This window comes from Enhydra lutris, unplaced genomic scaffold (assembly GCF_002288905.1).
Source record: "Enhydra lutris kenyoni isolate GAN:26980312 unplaced genomic scaffold, ASM228890v2 scaffoldscaffold93, whole genome shotgun sequence".
Lineage (NCBI taxonomy): Eukaryota > Metazoa > Chordata > Mammalia > Carnivora > Mustelidae > Enhydra > Enhydra lutris.
This window is the reverse complement of record NW_019154177.1, coordinates 3,529,243-3,546,551: the sequence shown is the minus strand read 5'-3', so window position 1 is coordinate 3,546,551 and position 17,309 is coordinate 3,529,243. Positions and strand designations below refer to the sequence as shown.

General features: G+C 41.9%; 1 protein-coding gene across 5 annotated transcripts in view; it reads right to left on the bottom strand.

Moving 5' to 3' along the window:
- Positions 1-17,309, bottom strand: part of LOC111138620 (capping protein regulator and myosin 1 linker 1) — a 300,609-nt gene that overhangs the window by 66,786 nt on the left and 216,514 nt on the right. For all 5 annotated transcript variants that reach the window (XM_022490645.1, XM_022490647.1, XM_022490648.1 and 2 more), the window contains exons 25-26: positions 10,680-10,808; positions 9,828-9,959 (exon numbers count right to left, since the gene is read on the bottom strand). In XM_022490645.1, the coding sequence (XP_022346353.1) occupies positions 9,828-9,959; positions 10,680-10,808 (261 nt within the window). The remainder of the gene's footprint in view (positions 1-9,827; positions 9,960-10,679; positions 10,809-17,309) is intronic.

Below are 17,309 nucleotides of genomic sequence, written 5' to 3'. Positions count from 1 at the left end.
TTTGTCAAGTTCTGTTAAAAACCCGCTGGAAATTTTACTGAATTGTATCCAATAATAGATGAGTTTGGGAAAAACTGACATCCTGTGATGTCTCTTCTATCCATAAACCTGACCCATATTTTACTTTGTTTTAGACTTTCGTGAGAGACCTTCAGTCAAGTTTTATAATTTTTCATCACTCAGGTGTTAAACATCTTTTTTTAAAATTTATTCTTAGGTACCTTAGATTTTTCTGTTGCTATTTAAAAGGTTAATTATTTCTAATGATATTTTTGAACTAGTTTTTGTTGACATATAGAAATGCAATCAATTTTTACATATTGGTGTAGCTCCAGCAACTTTATAGTACTAATCCTAACAATGTACCTGCAGATTCTTTTGGGGTTTCTAAGTAGACCATCATAAAATCCTAAAATGTACAAATCAGAATAATTTTCCTTCCTTCTTAATCCTTATAATTTTCATTTTTTTGCTTGTCATATTGCATTGGCTATAATCTTTAATATAATGAATAGAAATGATGATAAAAGACATCTTTGCTTTCTTCCTGATTTTAAAGCAAATATTTGTATCTTTCCCCTCAATTTATTTAAAAAAAAAATCCAGAACTACAGAAAAGTTGAAAGAGTGAGATAATATTCATATCCTTTTCCTAAAACTTAGCAATTGCTAATAATTAGCAACATATGCTTTTCTCTTTCACTGGATCATTTGAAAGCAAGTTATAGGCATCAAGATGCTTCCTTCCTAATTTTTAATTATTAGCTTTAGCTCATTAGTTTCCAGCCTTTCCTCACCTCTGATATTGACATTTACAGACCATGTATTTCACTCCCAGTACTAGTTTAGCTGAAGTTCAGAGGTTTTTATATTACTATTAAACTTATCATTTAATTCTGAATATTTTCTTATTTAAATCATATTTTTGCCTTTGACCTTTGGGTTATAAGTAATTCTTAGGGGACCCCAGGTGGCTCAGTTGGTGGCTGTCCTACTCTTGATTTCTGCTCAGGTCATGATCTCAGGGTGGTGGGATAGAGCCCCATGTCAGGCTCTACACTGAGTGTGGAGCCTGTTTAGGGTTCTCTCTCCCTCTGCGCCTCCCCTGCTTGTATGCATGCATGCACTCTCTCTCAAATAAATAAATAAATAAATAAAAGTAGTTTTAAAATCAGTAAACAATTGGATTTTTGCCCAAATTTTCTTTGTCTACTAAGTTTTAATTTGTTTGAAATGGGACCAGAGAATATGATTTTTAAAAAATTGTTGTGATGTTCATTATGACCTCCTTAGTATTTTTCATAGATAGTCCAGGTATCCTTAAAAGAACTAATATTATTCTGGTCCACTTGATCAGAACTGAGAATTGTGGGGCACCTGGGTGGCTCAGTGGGTTAAAGTGTCTGCCTTCGGCTCAGGTCATGATCCCAGGGTCCTGGGACCAAGCCCCACATCGGGTTCTCTGCTCGGCAGGAAGCCTGTTTCCCTTCCTCTCTCTGCCTGCCTCTCTGCCTACTTGTGGTGTCTGTCAAATAAATAAATAAAATCTTAAAAAAAAAAAAAAGAACTGAGAATTCTGTTGTTCCAAAATTCTTCTTTTTTTAGTAAACTGAAATGTTCACTTCCTTAATGCATTATTATTCTCTTTATCTTTTCTATTGAAGTATAATTAACAGTATATTAGTTTCAGGTGTACAATATGATGATTCAGCAATTCTATACATTTCTCAGTGCTCAATAAGTGTACTCTTAATTTCCTTCACCTGTTTCACCCCCCTCCCCCCCCCGTGACCACCAGTTTGTTCTCTGTATTTAAGGTTTTGTTTTTCTGTTTATTTTGTATTTCTGTCAATTTGTTTCTTAAATTCTAAATATGAGTGAAATCATATGGTATTTGTATTTTTATGATTGACTTATTTCACTCAGCATTATACCCTCTAGCTCCATCCCTATTGTTGCAAATGGCAAGATCTTATTCTTTTCTGAGGCTGAGTAATATTCCATTATATACATATATCACGTCTTCTTTATCCATTCATCTCCTGATGGACACTTGGGCTGCTTCCACATATTGCCCATTGTATATAATGCTGCAATAAGCATAGGGGTGGATGTATCTTTTTGAATTAGTGTTTTTGTTTTCTTTGGGTAAATACCCAGTAGTGGAATTACTGGATGATATGGTAATTCTATTTTTAACTTTTGAGGAATCCCATACTGTTTTCCATAGTGGCTGCACAGTTTATATTCCCATCAACAGTGCACGAGGGTTCCTTTTTCTCCACATCCTCACTCATACTTACTTCCTGTCTTTTTATTTTAGCCTTGTGTCAGGTGTAAGATTTGATTTGCATTGTAGGTTTGATTTGCATTTTCCAGCATCTTTTCATGCATCTACTGGCCATCTGTCTGTCTTCTTGGAAAAAATATCTATTTAGGTGCCCTGTCCATTTTAATCAGATTATTTGTTTTTTGGCCTTGACTTGTAAATGTTCTTTACATATTTTGGATATTAACACCTTAGCAGAAACATCGTTGGCAAATATCTTTTCCTATTCAGTACATTGCCTTTTTGTTTTGTTGGTCATTTCCTTTGCAGTACAAAAGCTTTTTATTCTGGTATAATCCCAAAAGTTTAATTTTGCTTTTGTTTCTTTTGCCTGAGGAGACATATCTAGAAAAATGTCTCTATGGCTGGTCAAAGAAATTGCTACGTATGCTTTCTTGTAGGAGTTTTATGGTTTCAGGTCTTGACATGTAGGTCTTTAAGCCATTTTGAGTTGATTTTTGTGTGTGTTGTAAGAAAATGGTTCAGTCTCATTCTTTTGCAGTTTGTCCAGTTTTCTCAGCACTATTTATTAAAGAGGCTATCTTTTCCCTATTGTATATTCTTGCCTCCTTTGTCATAGATTAATTGACCATAAAAGTGTGGGTTTAGTTCTGGACTCTCTATCCTGTTCCATTGATCTGTGCATCTATTTTTGTGCCAGTACCATACTGTTTTGATCTCTATAGATTTTTAGTATATCTTGAAATCTGAGATTGTAATACCTCCAGCTTTGTTCTTCTTTCTGATGACTGTTTTGGCTATCTGGGGTGTTTTGTGGTTCCATGCAAATTTTAGGATTATTTGTTCTAGTTCTGTGAAAAATGTCGTTGGAATTTTTGTGGGAATTGCATTAAATCTGTAAATTGCTTTGGGTAGTATGGACATTTTAACAATGTTGGTTCTACTAATCTATGAGCATGGGATAGCTTTCCATTTGTTTACGTCATCCAATATTCTCTATCATTACTTTACTTAAATTTACTTCACCAATTACTGGTAGTCATTTTCAAAGATTTCTACCATAATAGTGAACTTGTCAATTTCTCTTTGTAATTGTATCCACTTATTCTAATACACATGGACCCATAGGATTAGATGCATACCTGTTTGAAATTACATATTTCTGGTAAATTGGATCATTCAATGATCTGTTTTATTTCCAGTGATGCCTCTTCTGTTGTATCACTAGATCTGGACAGGAGCATTCCTCTGGTGTGGGACTGAATCCTATATTGCAGGATGGTTAGATTCATTGTCACCTGCCCATCCCAGTGGCTGTGACAAACCAAAATAATCTCAAATACTTCCTGATGCCCCTCTAGGTATACAGTATAATCCCTGTTCAGTGCCTCTGTTTCAGTGGTTACACGAGAACTTTTAACATGGATACTCTACTTCCTGTCTCAAGCAGCACTGTCCAACAGAACTTCTGAGATGATCAGAGCGACCAACAGGGAGCCACTAGTCACACACAGCTATTGAGCACCTCAAACACGGCCAGTGCAACTGAGGAATCGAGTTGGAAGTTTTTAAAATTTGATGTGAGCTAAAATTTAAATGACCACAAGTGGCTAACAGAGAATACACTGGACGATACCGGTCTAAAGCAAATGGCTTAAATCTTTTCCAGACCATGACTGGGACCTTAGACTGGTTTTCCTCATTCCTTATTGACTTAACTACTCGCTTCTAATACTTTATTTCTTCTTAATTTTATAGCACAAATGGGGCATTAACACTATTGATTACACTCAGTGTTTCTCTTTGCCACACTCGGCATTTGCTGTGCTTGTTATTCTTTCCTGCATCTCAGACTCTCTCTGATAATTTTTCCTTTGTCCCAAAGTATACGTTTTTTTTAAAAAGATTTATTTATTTTAGAGAGACAGTGAGAGAGGGGGGGGAAAGGGGCAGAGGGAGAGAACCCTCAGACTCCCCGCTGAATATGGACCCCAATGTGGGGCTCGATCTCATTACGCTGAGATCACAACCTGAGCCGAAATCAAAAGTCGGACGCTCAACTGACTGAGCCACCCGGGTGCCCCAAAGTATATCCTTCAGGTGTTTATTTACTATAGTCTAGTTAGAGTAAACATCTCACTTTTTGTTTGGATGAAAATGTTCTCATTTCACCTTTATTCTTAAAAATTAGGTTTTATTGGATATATCGTTCTTGGTTTATACTCCATGTTCTCTCGGAAGCACGAAGATATCCTTTTCATTGTCTTTGGCTTCCACCCACTGTTGATTTGGGAGCTGTCTTGTCGGTCTCAGTATTGGTCTTTTTAAAGTAATATGGTTTTCCCCTCCCTCTGGGTCCTTGCAATGCACTCTCTTTGTTCTCAGTGCTTTTCATTTCCTGTTATGTGATTCTAGACAATGGATTTGCTTTTATCTATCGGACACGGGTTTCACCAGACTTTCTGAATTGAAAGATTCTGGTCATCAGTGCCTGAAATCCTCAGCCCTCATCTCCTCAACTGTTACTTTTTGCTGTTCTCCCTTTCCTTCTGGAAATCTAAACTAGGCTTATGGTACACTTTCTCACTCTAACCGTGTTTCCTAACTTTTCTTACACAGTCTTCCTTTTGTTAGTCTACGTTATCCTACCTTCAGACAGTTTGAGTTGAACAGGCAATGCACTGGAAATGCGATCATCAGATTTCACTTTGCCTGTATCTCCCCAATGCTAGTTAGGAGGGTATCTCCTAACTGTAAAAATAACTAACAATACTCAGAAAACTTACATAGTATTTGTAAAGTAAGTTGGATGAATATCCTTAACATGGCAGCTACACCCCCGTATTCTACTGTGAGCCAATACTTGCTGCCATCTACCACCAGCAAGCACAACTTCTGCACTCAAGTGCCTAATGTCTTTCATTTGCTTTAAGAAATAAGTATAAGGAAACAAGAAAACTCAGAGAACCCGTTTAGCCAAACCAAGTGAACACCTGCTAAAATGCCATCAACACCCCTCAGGACTAATTTTCTTAGTAAATCTGAAATTGACCAGTGAAGTATTTCACAGGGTGTGCCAGGAGTGAAATCATGAATTTCCAAGGCCAAAACAAGCACTCTAAAATTTAAGTCCCAAAGGGAAAAATGCAAGTTTCTTTTATGTTAAAACACTCAAATCTCACTTATTCATCTACTATTACTCCAGGAATAAATGTTAGGATTAAAAAACAGGGAAAACAGGAAGAGAGTTGTCTTTTAAAAACACCTAAAACAGACCAGCCCAGAGAAAATATCACCTCTTCTCAATGAAGGAATTTCTCCAAATTTATTTGCTTTCTTCTCCTCCAGATAGTCTGCTGAGAAGGCTGCTTTACCTGGCCATTCTGTTGCTTTTCTGAAAGGATATTTCTGAAAGATGTCTCAGAGTGCTATTTGAACTTGTTATTACCCAATATTCAAAATGTTTACTGCTGACCTTCACGCAGGACAGTGCCTAGACACAGGGAATACACAGCTGAGTGCCTTAAAGAAAGCTGACTTACAGCAAGATCAGGACACAACCTCAGGCCTACTTGTCATTTTTTAAAAAAAATCACTGTAATAAAATCTTAACTTTTATGAAATAATCCACCCACTTTAGCTTCTGCTAGTGCAACATACTAATTTTAAAGAACCTGGGAAATAGAGAAAGGGCTTTTTTTCAAAGCTAAAGTAGATACTAGTAGTGAAGTAAATAAGGACCACTGTGGTTTAGTGAGAAAGTCAATATGGATTATAATGAAAACATTTTTTCCTACATCATTTTAAGAAAATCAAGATCTTGAAAGGCTATATAAATACACAAATGGATAGGGTGCCTCGGTGGCTCAGTCAGTTGACAGTCCAGCTCTTGATTTGGGCTTAGCTCATGATCTCAGGGTCATGAGGTCAAGCCCCACCTCAGGTCTGTGCTCAGCACAGTGTTGCCTGTCCCTCTCTCTCTCTGATCCTCCCCCTGCTCTTTCTCAAATAAATAAATAAAATCTTAAAAAATAGACAAATGGGGATTTTTTTGTTTAAATAGTAAAATGATGTCCACTTGTTAGTAAATCGGAAGGAAACAGAGAAGACATGAGCTGCCTATAGTCTGTTGAAAGAAGTCTATTGTTCCCAGTTCCAAGGAAATTAATGAGTAACATTTAATTAAGAAGCTGTGATTGAAGATTTGCAATGATTCCTGCCAGACATTCCCAAAGGGAAAGGAACTTGGAACTCAAAAGGACTGAGAGTAAAGAAAACAAGCGAGTGGGGACTACAAAAACGGGCCAAGGAGGAGTCGGGGACCTCCAAGAGCCATGAGAACAGAGAGAAGCAGGCTCTGAGGTCTGCAAATAAGGAAGTGTTGATGGAGAACACTGCTGATACTGACAAGGGGTCAGAAAGGCCAGCCTCAAAAAAATGTGGGGAATGTCTATTTACAGAAAAATATTTTGGGTCCTAAATAGACTGACATTAGTGCGGGCTTTGAACAACTCAAAAGCCTTTTGCTTCAGACCTCCGCCTTCTACTCCCTTCCAAGAATGAGGGGCAAGTCAACTAGAACCCCTCGGTGCGCGGAGAAGAAGGAAACGTGCGATCGAAGACTCCACGGTCAGAAGCTGTTTGGCAGGGATGTTCCTGATGCAATATTCCACCCTGATTTTGGGGGTTTTGGGTGTTTGTTTTGGTTTGGTTTGGTTTAACAGAAGTTTTATTTCTCACTCCCATAAAGTCCACCTTAGGACTGTGGGATTCTGCAGAACAGCTTCTCTCCATGCAGGGGGCTCAGCGTTCCAAACGACTCGCGGTTTCTGGCCCTTTTCTCCGCACGGGCCTCCACGACTGTGCGGGAAGAGCCCCAGATGTTTCACGCCAACTTCAACACCAGCCAATTCTCAGTACGTGAGGAGTGCTCACAGAGACTTTAGAGGAAAACATTAGATGACAGATACGAATATACAATTTAGAAAAGAAGAAAAACCAATAGATAATAAAATTACCTGACTTATACTAGCTATTCAAAACAAAACAAAACAAAACAAAGACCAAATAAGATTTTTCTACTCCTCTATCCTGACAAATAGGAACAGAAGACTACAGTAGTGTCGGGGGTGGGGGAGAGTTTGGCAGTGGGAACACCGTCTGCAGATGTAGATGAAAGTATAAAAAGTCCCATCTGACCTGGAAACGGACCAGTTACTGGCATTTACCCTACCTGGATTAATTAGAAATCAGACCATAAATAATGGTGGTTGTGAGATAACAGAAAATATGTATACTGCTCTCCGGCCCCAGTTCCTGGCACAGAGCTCCTGAAACCCTTGCAATTTCCTGAGAGAAAACACTAGAAGCATCTTCAGTTCTAAAATTTGGCCTGTGACCCTGATTCCTGACCTAGGCTCCTAAAACCCTCGTAATATCCTGGAGGCTAGGAGTGTCTGTTCTAATGAGGTGACACATGGTGGGCTTCTGAATGGTTCCTGGTTGGGGACTGGTCAACGAGAGACCAAACACCACACTCAGAAGGTCAGAATTTTCAGCCCTGCTCCCCAGTGTCTTGAGAAGGAAGAAGGGCTGAAGGTGAAGCTAACAATCAGTCATGACTACGTGATGAAGCCTCCATAAAAACCTGAAAAGTACACTTTCAGAGATTTTGCAGAGTGGTGAAGACCTGGAGGTGTGGGGGAAGGGGTGCTCCAGGACAGGTAGCCGCCCCTGCCCCCCCAACGACTTTGCCCGGTACACTTCTTCCCTTGGAGTGTTCGTCTGCACCCTTTATCATATCCTTTCACAAAGTGGTCAGCGCGTTTCCTTGAGTTCTGTGAGCTGCTCTAGTCAATCAGTCGCACCTGAACAGGGTGTCGTAGGTGTCGTGGGAACCTCTGACTTAAAACACAGCCCGTCAGTCAGAAACACAGGTGGCAACCTAGACTTGACCTTGGTGTCTGAAGTGGTGGTGGGGGGCAGTCCTGTGAGACTGAACTCTCCACCTGGGCGGGGGGGGGGGGGGTCTGAACCCTCCCCAGGGAGATAGTGTTAGAATAGAGTGAAGCTGTCGGACACCCAGCTGGTGTCCCTGAGAACCACTCGGTGGGGGGAGAAGTCTCACACATCTGGTGACCGGAAATGTCATTTGGAATGAAAGCAAAGGCGAGACACGCACAGGTGAGTGGAGGTTTCCAAACACACTGGTAGATCCAGACAATGAACTACAATGTAGCCATTAAAATGATGGTGATTTTTCACTTATCTGGAATCGTACTCATGCCGTTGTACCGAATCCAAAAAGCTCTATAGTCTAATCACATGTATACGTACAATCGTGCGTACGGACACAGAACATTTGGGAATTCACTAAAATATTAAGAAGGATGCTATCCCTGGGATTTCAAGTGATTTTTTCCCTTTCCTTTCTTTCACAGTTGTTAGTATTATTTAAATGCTTCACAGACTAAGTTTCCGTTTTAAAGTGAAAAATAAATAGCGACGAAGATAGTTTCCTTCCTACATGCTGTATCCTTCATGGAGGATGAAACAAGTGCCATTAGGTAACAAATGAGCTGGCGGAACTCTGTACCGACCGGCCTGTCCTCCTTCTGCCCCTCTGTCTTTACTCACAGTGGATGCAAAACACCTACATAAAATAAAGGAAAGACGACTCACTCAAGTCTCTCTCTGCATTACATGCCCAGGAAGGTAAGAGTGGCTTAAACTCCTAAATAATCCACAACATTTTCTCCTTCATTAATTTAATTTACAAGCAGAGTAATTATCATGTTGTGAAGTTATTACTGAGTCCCACACCCAATCCCCATGAGCTGAAGCAATCTCATTCTCAGGAGAAAACCAACCAAATAATTATAGAAATTGAGACATGGTTTTTTAAGACATCCTTGAACAGGGAGAGCAGAAATGAGTAGTTGTGTTTTGAAGTAACCTTAAGAAAAATCTAGTCTCAGGTTACATTTCAGAGAATTTTTTTTCCTCCCCAGCCAGGAGCCTGTGGATGAGTCTCTGTTACTTCGGGTGCCTTGTTGCTTCATCTAAATCCCTATCCTTGTCTTTCAATCAGCTTCTTATGAGGACTGTTACCCACTCACCCAGCGGGAAGCCCTTCATAGCAGCAGCTTCTGGGAACCGTCAACGGGGCTCCCGTCCTCTGGGCCATTCTCTAATCAGATGTGATGCCAGAAGATATTTTTTTCCTAGAACAGCCTTCTCTTCTTGCCTTGTAAGTGGAAATCCATCATTCGCTTATCAATGGCACCTTATAAAGTGCATTTAGAGATTTTCCATCAAAAGTATCAATTGTCTAGGTTTGACTCGCTCTCATTAGGTAAGAAGTGACTCCCACATTTATACACAAAGTACAGACAGATCCAGTGTTACTACCAGTGCCTGTGGGGTAGGTGAGCACACACATACAAATCGCAACCACAGAAGTCGCTACGGTAAGAAATGCCGCCACACACAGCTGTCCTAGCGATTTCCCGCTCCAAAATAACGGAACTGCACACACCTTCAGTTGTTCATCTACGACTCTTGTCACTTCTCCAGCCATTGACTCCAGAGTTTCTTGAATGGGACCGGAGGACAAGCCGCTGGCCCCCGCCCAGGACGCGCCGCCGACGTGGTACAAGTTTGGTAACAACTGTAAGAAAAGGACAAATAACCTCTCAGTAGCTACGCAACTAAGTACCCGAGTCACTGCAGAGTTAGTGAAAAGGGTAAGAAACATTATGAGAGAGGCTCTGTTCTCGATCAAAGGCCTCACATAGATTCGCGAACTGTGGAGTTCAGCATCAGTATGTTACCTCCGTGCCCCTTCCCGTCTTCCTCTGCGGAATGAAGGTATTTGACTAATGCTCAAGATCGTCCTCCTGACAATACTCAAGGGCTGTGTGCGTCCAAGAGCAGAGCCAGGCCCAGGCCCCAGGCTCTCTGGCCAACTCCCCTCCCCCGACCCTTAGTCTTTTCTCCGTGAAGCCAGACTTTGGGAACCAAATTTTAATTTGAAAGAAGCTTCCATTTAGAGGTGACAGAGGGGAGTTTCATGCTATCAGCTTGGAAGGAGAATACCTTCAAATGAGCTGTTGCTCATGTAAACTACAACTCTATCCCTCAGCGCTTCAGGACCCAACGACAACCCTTGTCAGCACAGGGACCCCCTACTTCTTATTCTGTATTTTGACGACTGGTAATTAACTCAGGGAACAGAAAGGAGGCAAAGAGGAACTCCCCTCACTCTGCCACTTGTCAGTCACCTTGACATTGGGTAGAAAGCTAAAAACAGTTGGACCTCGTTTGTAGAACTGAAGTTTAAACAAGCTTTTTATTACACAAGACTCACGTAGCCTGAAGTGAAACTCACCGTTTTAGAATTCTTCGCATCACGCATGAGCCTCTCTGCTGACTTTAAGTCTTCCTGGACAGCATCTCCCGCACAGTTTCGTAAAGAGTTGAGATGGTCCTGTACTTTCACACATATTCTGTCAATCATCTGCTCCACACCGTGAAAAGGACAGCAAGCACCCAAGGCAGTACAGCCAATATTCAGAGAGAAGAAAACATGGAATGAATGAGGACAAAAACACCTCTTAACTAGAACATTCCAGAATGTAGCTTACGGCCAGTTACTAATTTATCTGTTCACATTAGCAGCGTTCGACAACATCAACTCCAATAAAACATCTCAGGGACTTCAGTCCTCTTTCCTGCCTTAGGAAATGCAGCATGTAGAACCAAAGTGTGTACTTCTGGATGATTCAGAATTTCGTGGCTACTCTGTGACATTTCGCTAGATAGTAACTCTCCTTCATTAATTTCTATTAAGTACCCCCTCTGTGACAGACATAGTGCCAGGTACTGAGGAAACAGAGAAATGGACTATGTAATTTGGCGACGGCTGAAATGACTACAAGATGGCGTCCACAGCCAGTTGGTCTCAGTATTACAGAATCATAAGATCTCTGGAAATTAATATTTTAAAAAAGATTTTATTCATTTATTTGAGAGAAAGAGAGCATGAGCAAGGGGAGGGGCAAAGGCAAAGGGAGAAGCAGGATCCCCCCTGAGCAGGGCTCAATCCTGGGACCCTGGGATCATGACCCGAGCTGAAGGCAGATGCTTAACAGACTGGGTCACCCAGGTGCCCAGAAATTAATATTTTTAAAGCTAATGCAATTATATCAGGTACTTCCCCATATAAATTAAAAGCCACTCTTCCACCCAAAAAAGCACGTTGAGGTTTTATTATTTTAACACAGGCAATAATAAAGTTGATAACATTTAGTTTCTATTCCATGAAAGCCCCTCTCCCAGGTTAATTACATCTGAATCATTTTCAGTCACTCCACGGACGTAAGCGTGAAACCCAGAGGGAAGTGGAAGATAACTACTGGAGACAAAAAGTATCAGAGATGGGCAAGATTATGTCCTTTTGTATTTGCATTTACAGAGAAGAGCATGAAGAAAGCTAAGAATTCTAAAGAAAGAGATAAACTGTGGTTTATAAAGTCTCTCCAGTATTTTGCTCAGAACTGCAGGCAATTTCATGGTCTTAAAAAATTACTCCTTCTTCCAGAGACCTCACATATCCAGAGTCCTATCCCATCTGGGCATTCACTCGGCAGAGGTGGCAATCTAGTAATATTTTTTTTTAAAGATTTTGTTTTTTTGACAGACAGAGATCACAAGTAGGCAGAGAGCCAGGCAGAGAGAGAGGAGGAAGCAGGCTCCCCGCCAAGCAGAGAGCCCGATGCGGGCTCGATCTCAGGACCCTGGAATTATGACCCAAGCCGAAGGCAGAGGCTTTAACCCACTGAGCCACCCAGGTGCCCCCTAGTAATATTTTTATTTAAATTCACACTTGCTCTATTTTGAATGATTTGAAATAACAACCATTGGAAGCCAAAGTCAGCCCTCCTTCCCCCATGAATTCTGTGACAACAGAGACTTGGGTCCACCACTCGGAAGACTTATGGTCTGAATACAGAGTGGTGGTATCACCATCCCTCTTGTCCTCCTGTTCTAGAAAATCTGGTTCTAACATTTACCCCATCTCCCTTTCTAGTGTATTAGGAAGACAACCCAGTAAAGTAACACCACTCACAGCACCTATTCCCTGACACAGGGTCACTAAGTCAACATTAATGTACATTAAGAACAGCTCCTATTACCATCAAATGTCCTGGGGTTACAGACGTGAAGGACTCGGAGCTCCCCACAGGAAACAGAAGTTCTATGAATAATGCTTCTCACTAAAATCTAAGCTTGTAGGGAGCAATCATATCTTAACTTTATGCGTTTTCACAATGCCCTGCAGAGAACTAACTATAGGTTTTAAAATATCTTCTTAATTGATGTAAATTCTAACTCTTCTGTTGTATTGATCTGTGCCTCCTCACGGGAGGAGTCATCCATAATTCAGATCTTCCCAAGAAGAATACTTTATTTCAAGAGACAAATCACATACTTCAAAAGGAACTGATACATGTCTGAGGCCACATTTGAGAGGCATGGGGAGGAGGCATTGTGAAGTTGGTCATCCTGAATAATCGGGAGGCCAAAGAGACTCCTGAAATGTGTGCAGTCCCCAAGGAGACAAGTTCCAATGACCTCAACACCATATTCTGTTAGTGGAATTTGTAAAATTACATCTGAAAGAAACATAAAAATTTAGTTCTTCCATTCAAGTAAGACATAAAACCTCCCAAGTCTCAAAGGTTTGTCTGAACACACAGTTACTAAGGTTCGAACAGCCCAAGAGGCCATATCCAGATGCTTCACAACCAAAGAGCTCAGAGCCCAGGAACATTAACCTACAAAAGATGACACAGGATGACTGTGTGGAGAGCAAGTCTAAAATTCTGACAAGAACTCGAGGATTTTGACTCTCAGTTCATACTGAAGTTCCTAAGGCACACAAATGTGAGGAAGAAGGGAGACGGGAAGCCAGAAGACTGTCATCCCTTGGGCTGGCCCATCAACACGCCTCAGGGTAGGTGACAGCACCCATACTCTTCATCTGAACGGCCGCTCGGTGCCTCGAGCCCCAGCATTCCACTCTCCTCACGCAGCCCGCTGAAGTTGTTAACCACCACCGTCCATCTGAGAGGCTCACTTCCCTCTGAGGAAATGTACTCTGTCATTCTTGGACATGGTCATCTTTACGTTGAGTCCTAATCTGTCTTCCCACGTCCCCTGGGACAGACCCATGACTCCCCCTTGAGAACAACAATCAGTCGCAAGCTCGCTTCCGTGGGACAGTCTGGCACACGTCTGAACACAGGCAACTCCTCTTCCCTAATCTGCTTCTCTTCAGGCTTCACATTCCTGGTTCCTCTTGCCATTCTGCTATGGTGACAGTCTCACAGTCCTCAACCCTCTCCACCCCCAGGCCCCTTCTCTGCATTGTCTCTTCCACCTTAGACCCTCACGAAATACACCCCCCCCCCAATAAAACTGACTATGACCCAGGAGAAGGGGATTGGAAAGCTGAGCAGGGCAGGCACCTTCCTGACTATAGCAAGCATACCTCCATTAATGCGGTTCAGGTCAAGCTGGCTTCTGTGGCAGCTAAATTACCACTAGCTCACGTCACACCTGTTGGGGACCGCTTAGGCTTTTGCAAACGTACTGGGCTAAAGAACCCAAAGTTCAGAACTTAGAAATCTTAGTAATAAACACCACCTTTGGTTGCTCTCCACTTGTTATAACTGTTCCAGCAAATGCCGCATTTGCCGAGAAATTTCATCTTTCTCCATGTCAATGTCTTTAGCCAATTCAAGAGACAGACTGAACGCCTAAAACCGAATGTGAGACCGTCCCGAGTAAGATATACCTTTTACCACCCAGTGACTGAGAAGCCTGGAAGTGGAAAGAAATATTCACCATCAACAGTAACGCAAGCCAGAGAGCGCTCCCTAATATAACCCCCATAAGGGCACCCACGTTTTGTTCGTCTTGTTCTGCCCAAGCTCAGCTCCGTTTCCTACAAGGGTGCCTGCCGCATACGTAGAAGTATGGAATGATACAGGAATGATACACAGGAATGATATGAAGTTGTGTAAGATTTCAGCCAAGGGAGGGAGCCCATCTAGCTGAGGTTGAAGGTGGCTTTTCAACTGGGTCCTGGAAGATTTCTACAGGTTGAGAAAGTCGAAGGGAATTTTAAGCAAAAGAATAAGCATAAGTAACGGCATGGGCAGACACCTGCGAGGACTATTTCCTGATTAGGAACAAGGCACTTTATTGTAGGAGATGGGACTGGAATGTTCGGCTAAGGCAAGAGAGTGTGAGACCCAGGCACAGGCTAAGGAAGTGGAACAGGGTGTACGGGCACGGGGTATCCTGCCCCGGCTCCTGCCACAACCGTGAGGTCTACAGATCCTTACCCTGTAGCACCCTCAGTGACTCAGCTTCCCTGCCTGATGCAAAGGACATGGGATATAGAGAGCAGAAGGAGACATGGAAGGTAGATACACCAGTTCCCACCGTACTTATGAAAGAAGACATAGGAGTGAGTTGAAAAAGCACCTGAGCAAGAGGGCTGGCAATGGAAATGGAAAAAAAAAGAAAAAAGAGGAACAGCTGCAAAGACACTTGGTAGGTCAATGGGTGGCCACAGTGACCACTGGCTGGTGGTGGCAAAGGAGACATCCAAGATGGCCCCAAGGGTTCTATCCTTGGTGATGAGGCCACTGAGAGAAATGGTAAAATCAGGAGTTCCAGAGACAAATTTTGTTTTAGTGACCCCCTATCTCAGACATGCTGAGCAAGTGTTGATAAGTAAAACTTGCTAGAAAAAAACAGGGATAGACCCAGGAGTTCCCCACAATTGGAACATTAAAATGGTAAGGGTGGATGAAATAGCTAAAGGAAACAAGTACTAAGTACAAAACTTAGGAAAGGGACTGCACTCGGAAGACGAAAGGTTTAAGAATCATGTGGGAAGGAGACAGACAGGACCCACGAGGAGCAGAAAGATATTCAAAATGGCACACTGTCAATGAATGAAGCAGTGAGTCTTCGGAAGGTGAGGCAAGTCAATCGTGATGATATCTGTGACAGTAAGACTAATAGCAGCAACATTAACGATTTACTGGTGACAAGTCAAGTTCTTCTCATGCTTTATCTCAGCGAATCCCCCCAGCATCTTCAGAGTTGTCTCCCCGGCTTCACAGATGAATAAACCAAGGCTGGGACAGGTTTAAGTGACTAACATCAGTTCACGCCCACAGGGAAAGCAAAGCCTGTCCTTCAGTCTGGGTCATCCACACTATCCTGCCTCCTCTCACGAACAGATGAAGAGAGAGAAAAAGCCCAGGGACTTGGTGACAAGGCACCACAGGGAGAGCCATTCTGGTACAGACAGGGACACATCTGGAAAGGTTACGAGGTGATGGGGTAGCAAAGAGGTCAAGCAAGTATAGAAACTCCACATGTGAGGCAGAGGAGAATGCACTGGATAAAGAGCTATAGACAATAAAACTGCCTTCTCCCTTTTTAAAAAATGGTCAGCAAAGTTTACGAGTGAGAAGAGTGGGTTTTGGCAAACTACAGGCAATTCTGGGCCTTTTTTTATTTTTTTATTTTTCCCAAGTCTTTATATTTTGCAAATTCAGTGTTTAAAAAAAAAAAAAAACCCACATAGGAAAACAGACTGGAAAGAAATAAATCAAGACCATGTGGGTGAGGGTGTGCCCGAGACTGCCTTTCTAAATAAAGTTTTATTAGAAGAGCCACCTCATTCATGCACACAGTGGCTATGGCACTTTCGCTCTCCCACTGCAGAGCTGTGATGTTGCAAGGGGACCTTACAGCCTGCAAATCCGAAAATGTTTACTTTTTGTTTTTTTACCAAAAAGATATGCTAACTCCTGGTGAAGAGAGTTTATGAGCTGGAAAGGATTATGAAAGCAAAGGGAGAGTATGGTATCTTAGAGTCTTAACGAGAGTTCTTGGCTACCCAGCTGGCCGGGACAGTAGTCACAGAGCGCCTATTCTTTCTGTATTCAGATTTCTGGAAACTTCGATAAGAAGTTTCAGTCTCTCTCAGAGATAAATCTCTCTTAAAGTGACTGAACCAATTAAAGTCTGAAAACTGCTAATCATAACGTCCTAAGAAATCCTCAAAGAGAAAAGGTGGCAATATACCTACCACACAATGACTCAAATAATTCAGACAGATGTCACCCATGCAGAATTAAACATCCGCACTACGCCCCCTGTGTCCCATTTCCTCGAGGTTGAGAAGACGAAACTTACTTTTAAGGATTAGCATTAAAGGTCGCTGCAGTAATTTTTTTGGATGGGCAAAATCCCCTGCGATTGAGGGGCAACGTTGGAAGGATATTGTAGTAAGCATAGCCCGTATTATGGCAGCTCAGAAAGGAACCCAAGGCAAAGACTCAATGTAAGATTTTAGCACTCTCACTGCTTTTAATGTTCACCACTAAAACCAGGAAATAACAGTAAACCATAAAGTGCTAAGCTAATATTTGTCCCTTGCAGGGGAGAAAAAAACAGATTTTTCAGGCAATGGTAAGGGCAACATTTTGTTTTCTTTCTCAAAACTCCCTGCTACCTCACCAATATTCATAATTACCATTTTTCTTTTTTCTTTTTTAAGAGTTTATTTGACAGACAGATCACAAGTAGGCAGAGAGGCAGGCAGGGGTAAGGAAGCAGGCTCCCCGCTGAGCAGAGAGCCCCGATGCCAGGCTTGATCCCAGGACCCTGAGATCATGGCCAGAGCCAAAGGCAGAGGCTCAACCCACTGAGCCACCCAGGCGCCTCCTTTTTTTCTCAATATACATCGTTTTCCTATTTCCCTTACAAAGAATACATGTTTGCTGTAAAGGTTTCAAAGAACACTGTGAAGTATACGAGACTGAAATGCACCTAAAACCTCTTGAGGAAACCCTCACAGACCTCTATGCAGACCTGTGCGGTCTTCCAGATAATTTCACCCACTTGGAGTATTATATGACGCTTTTAT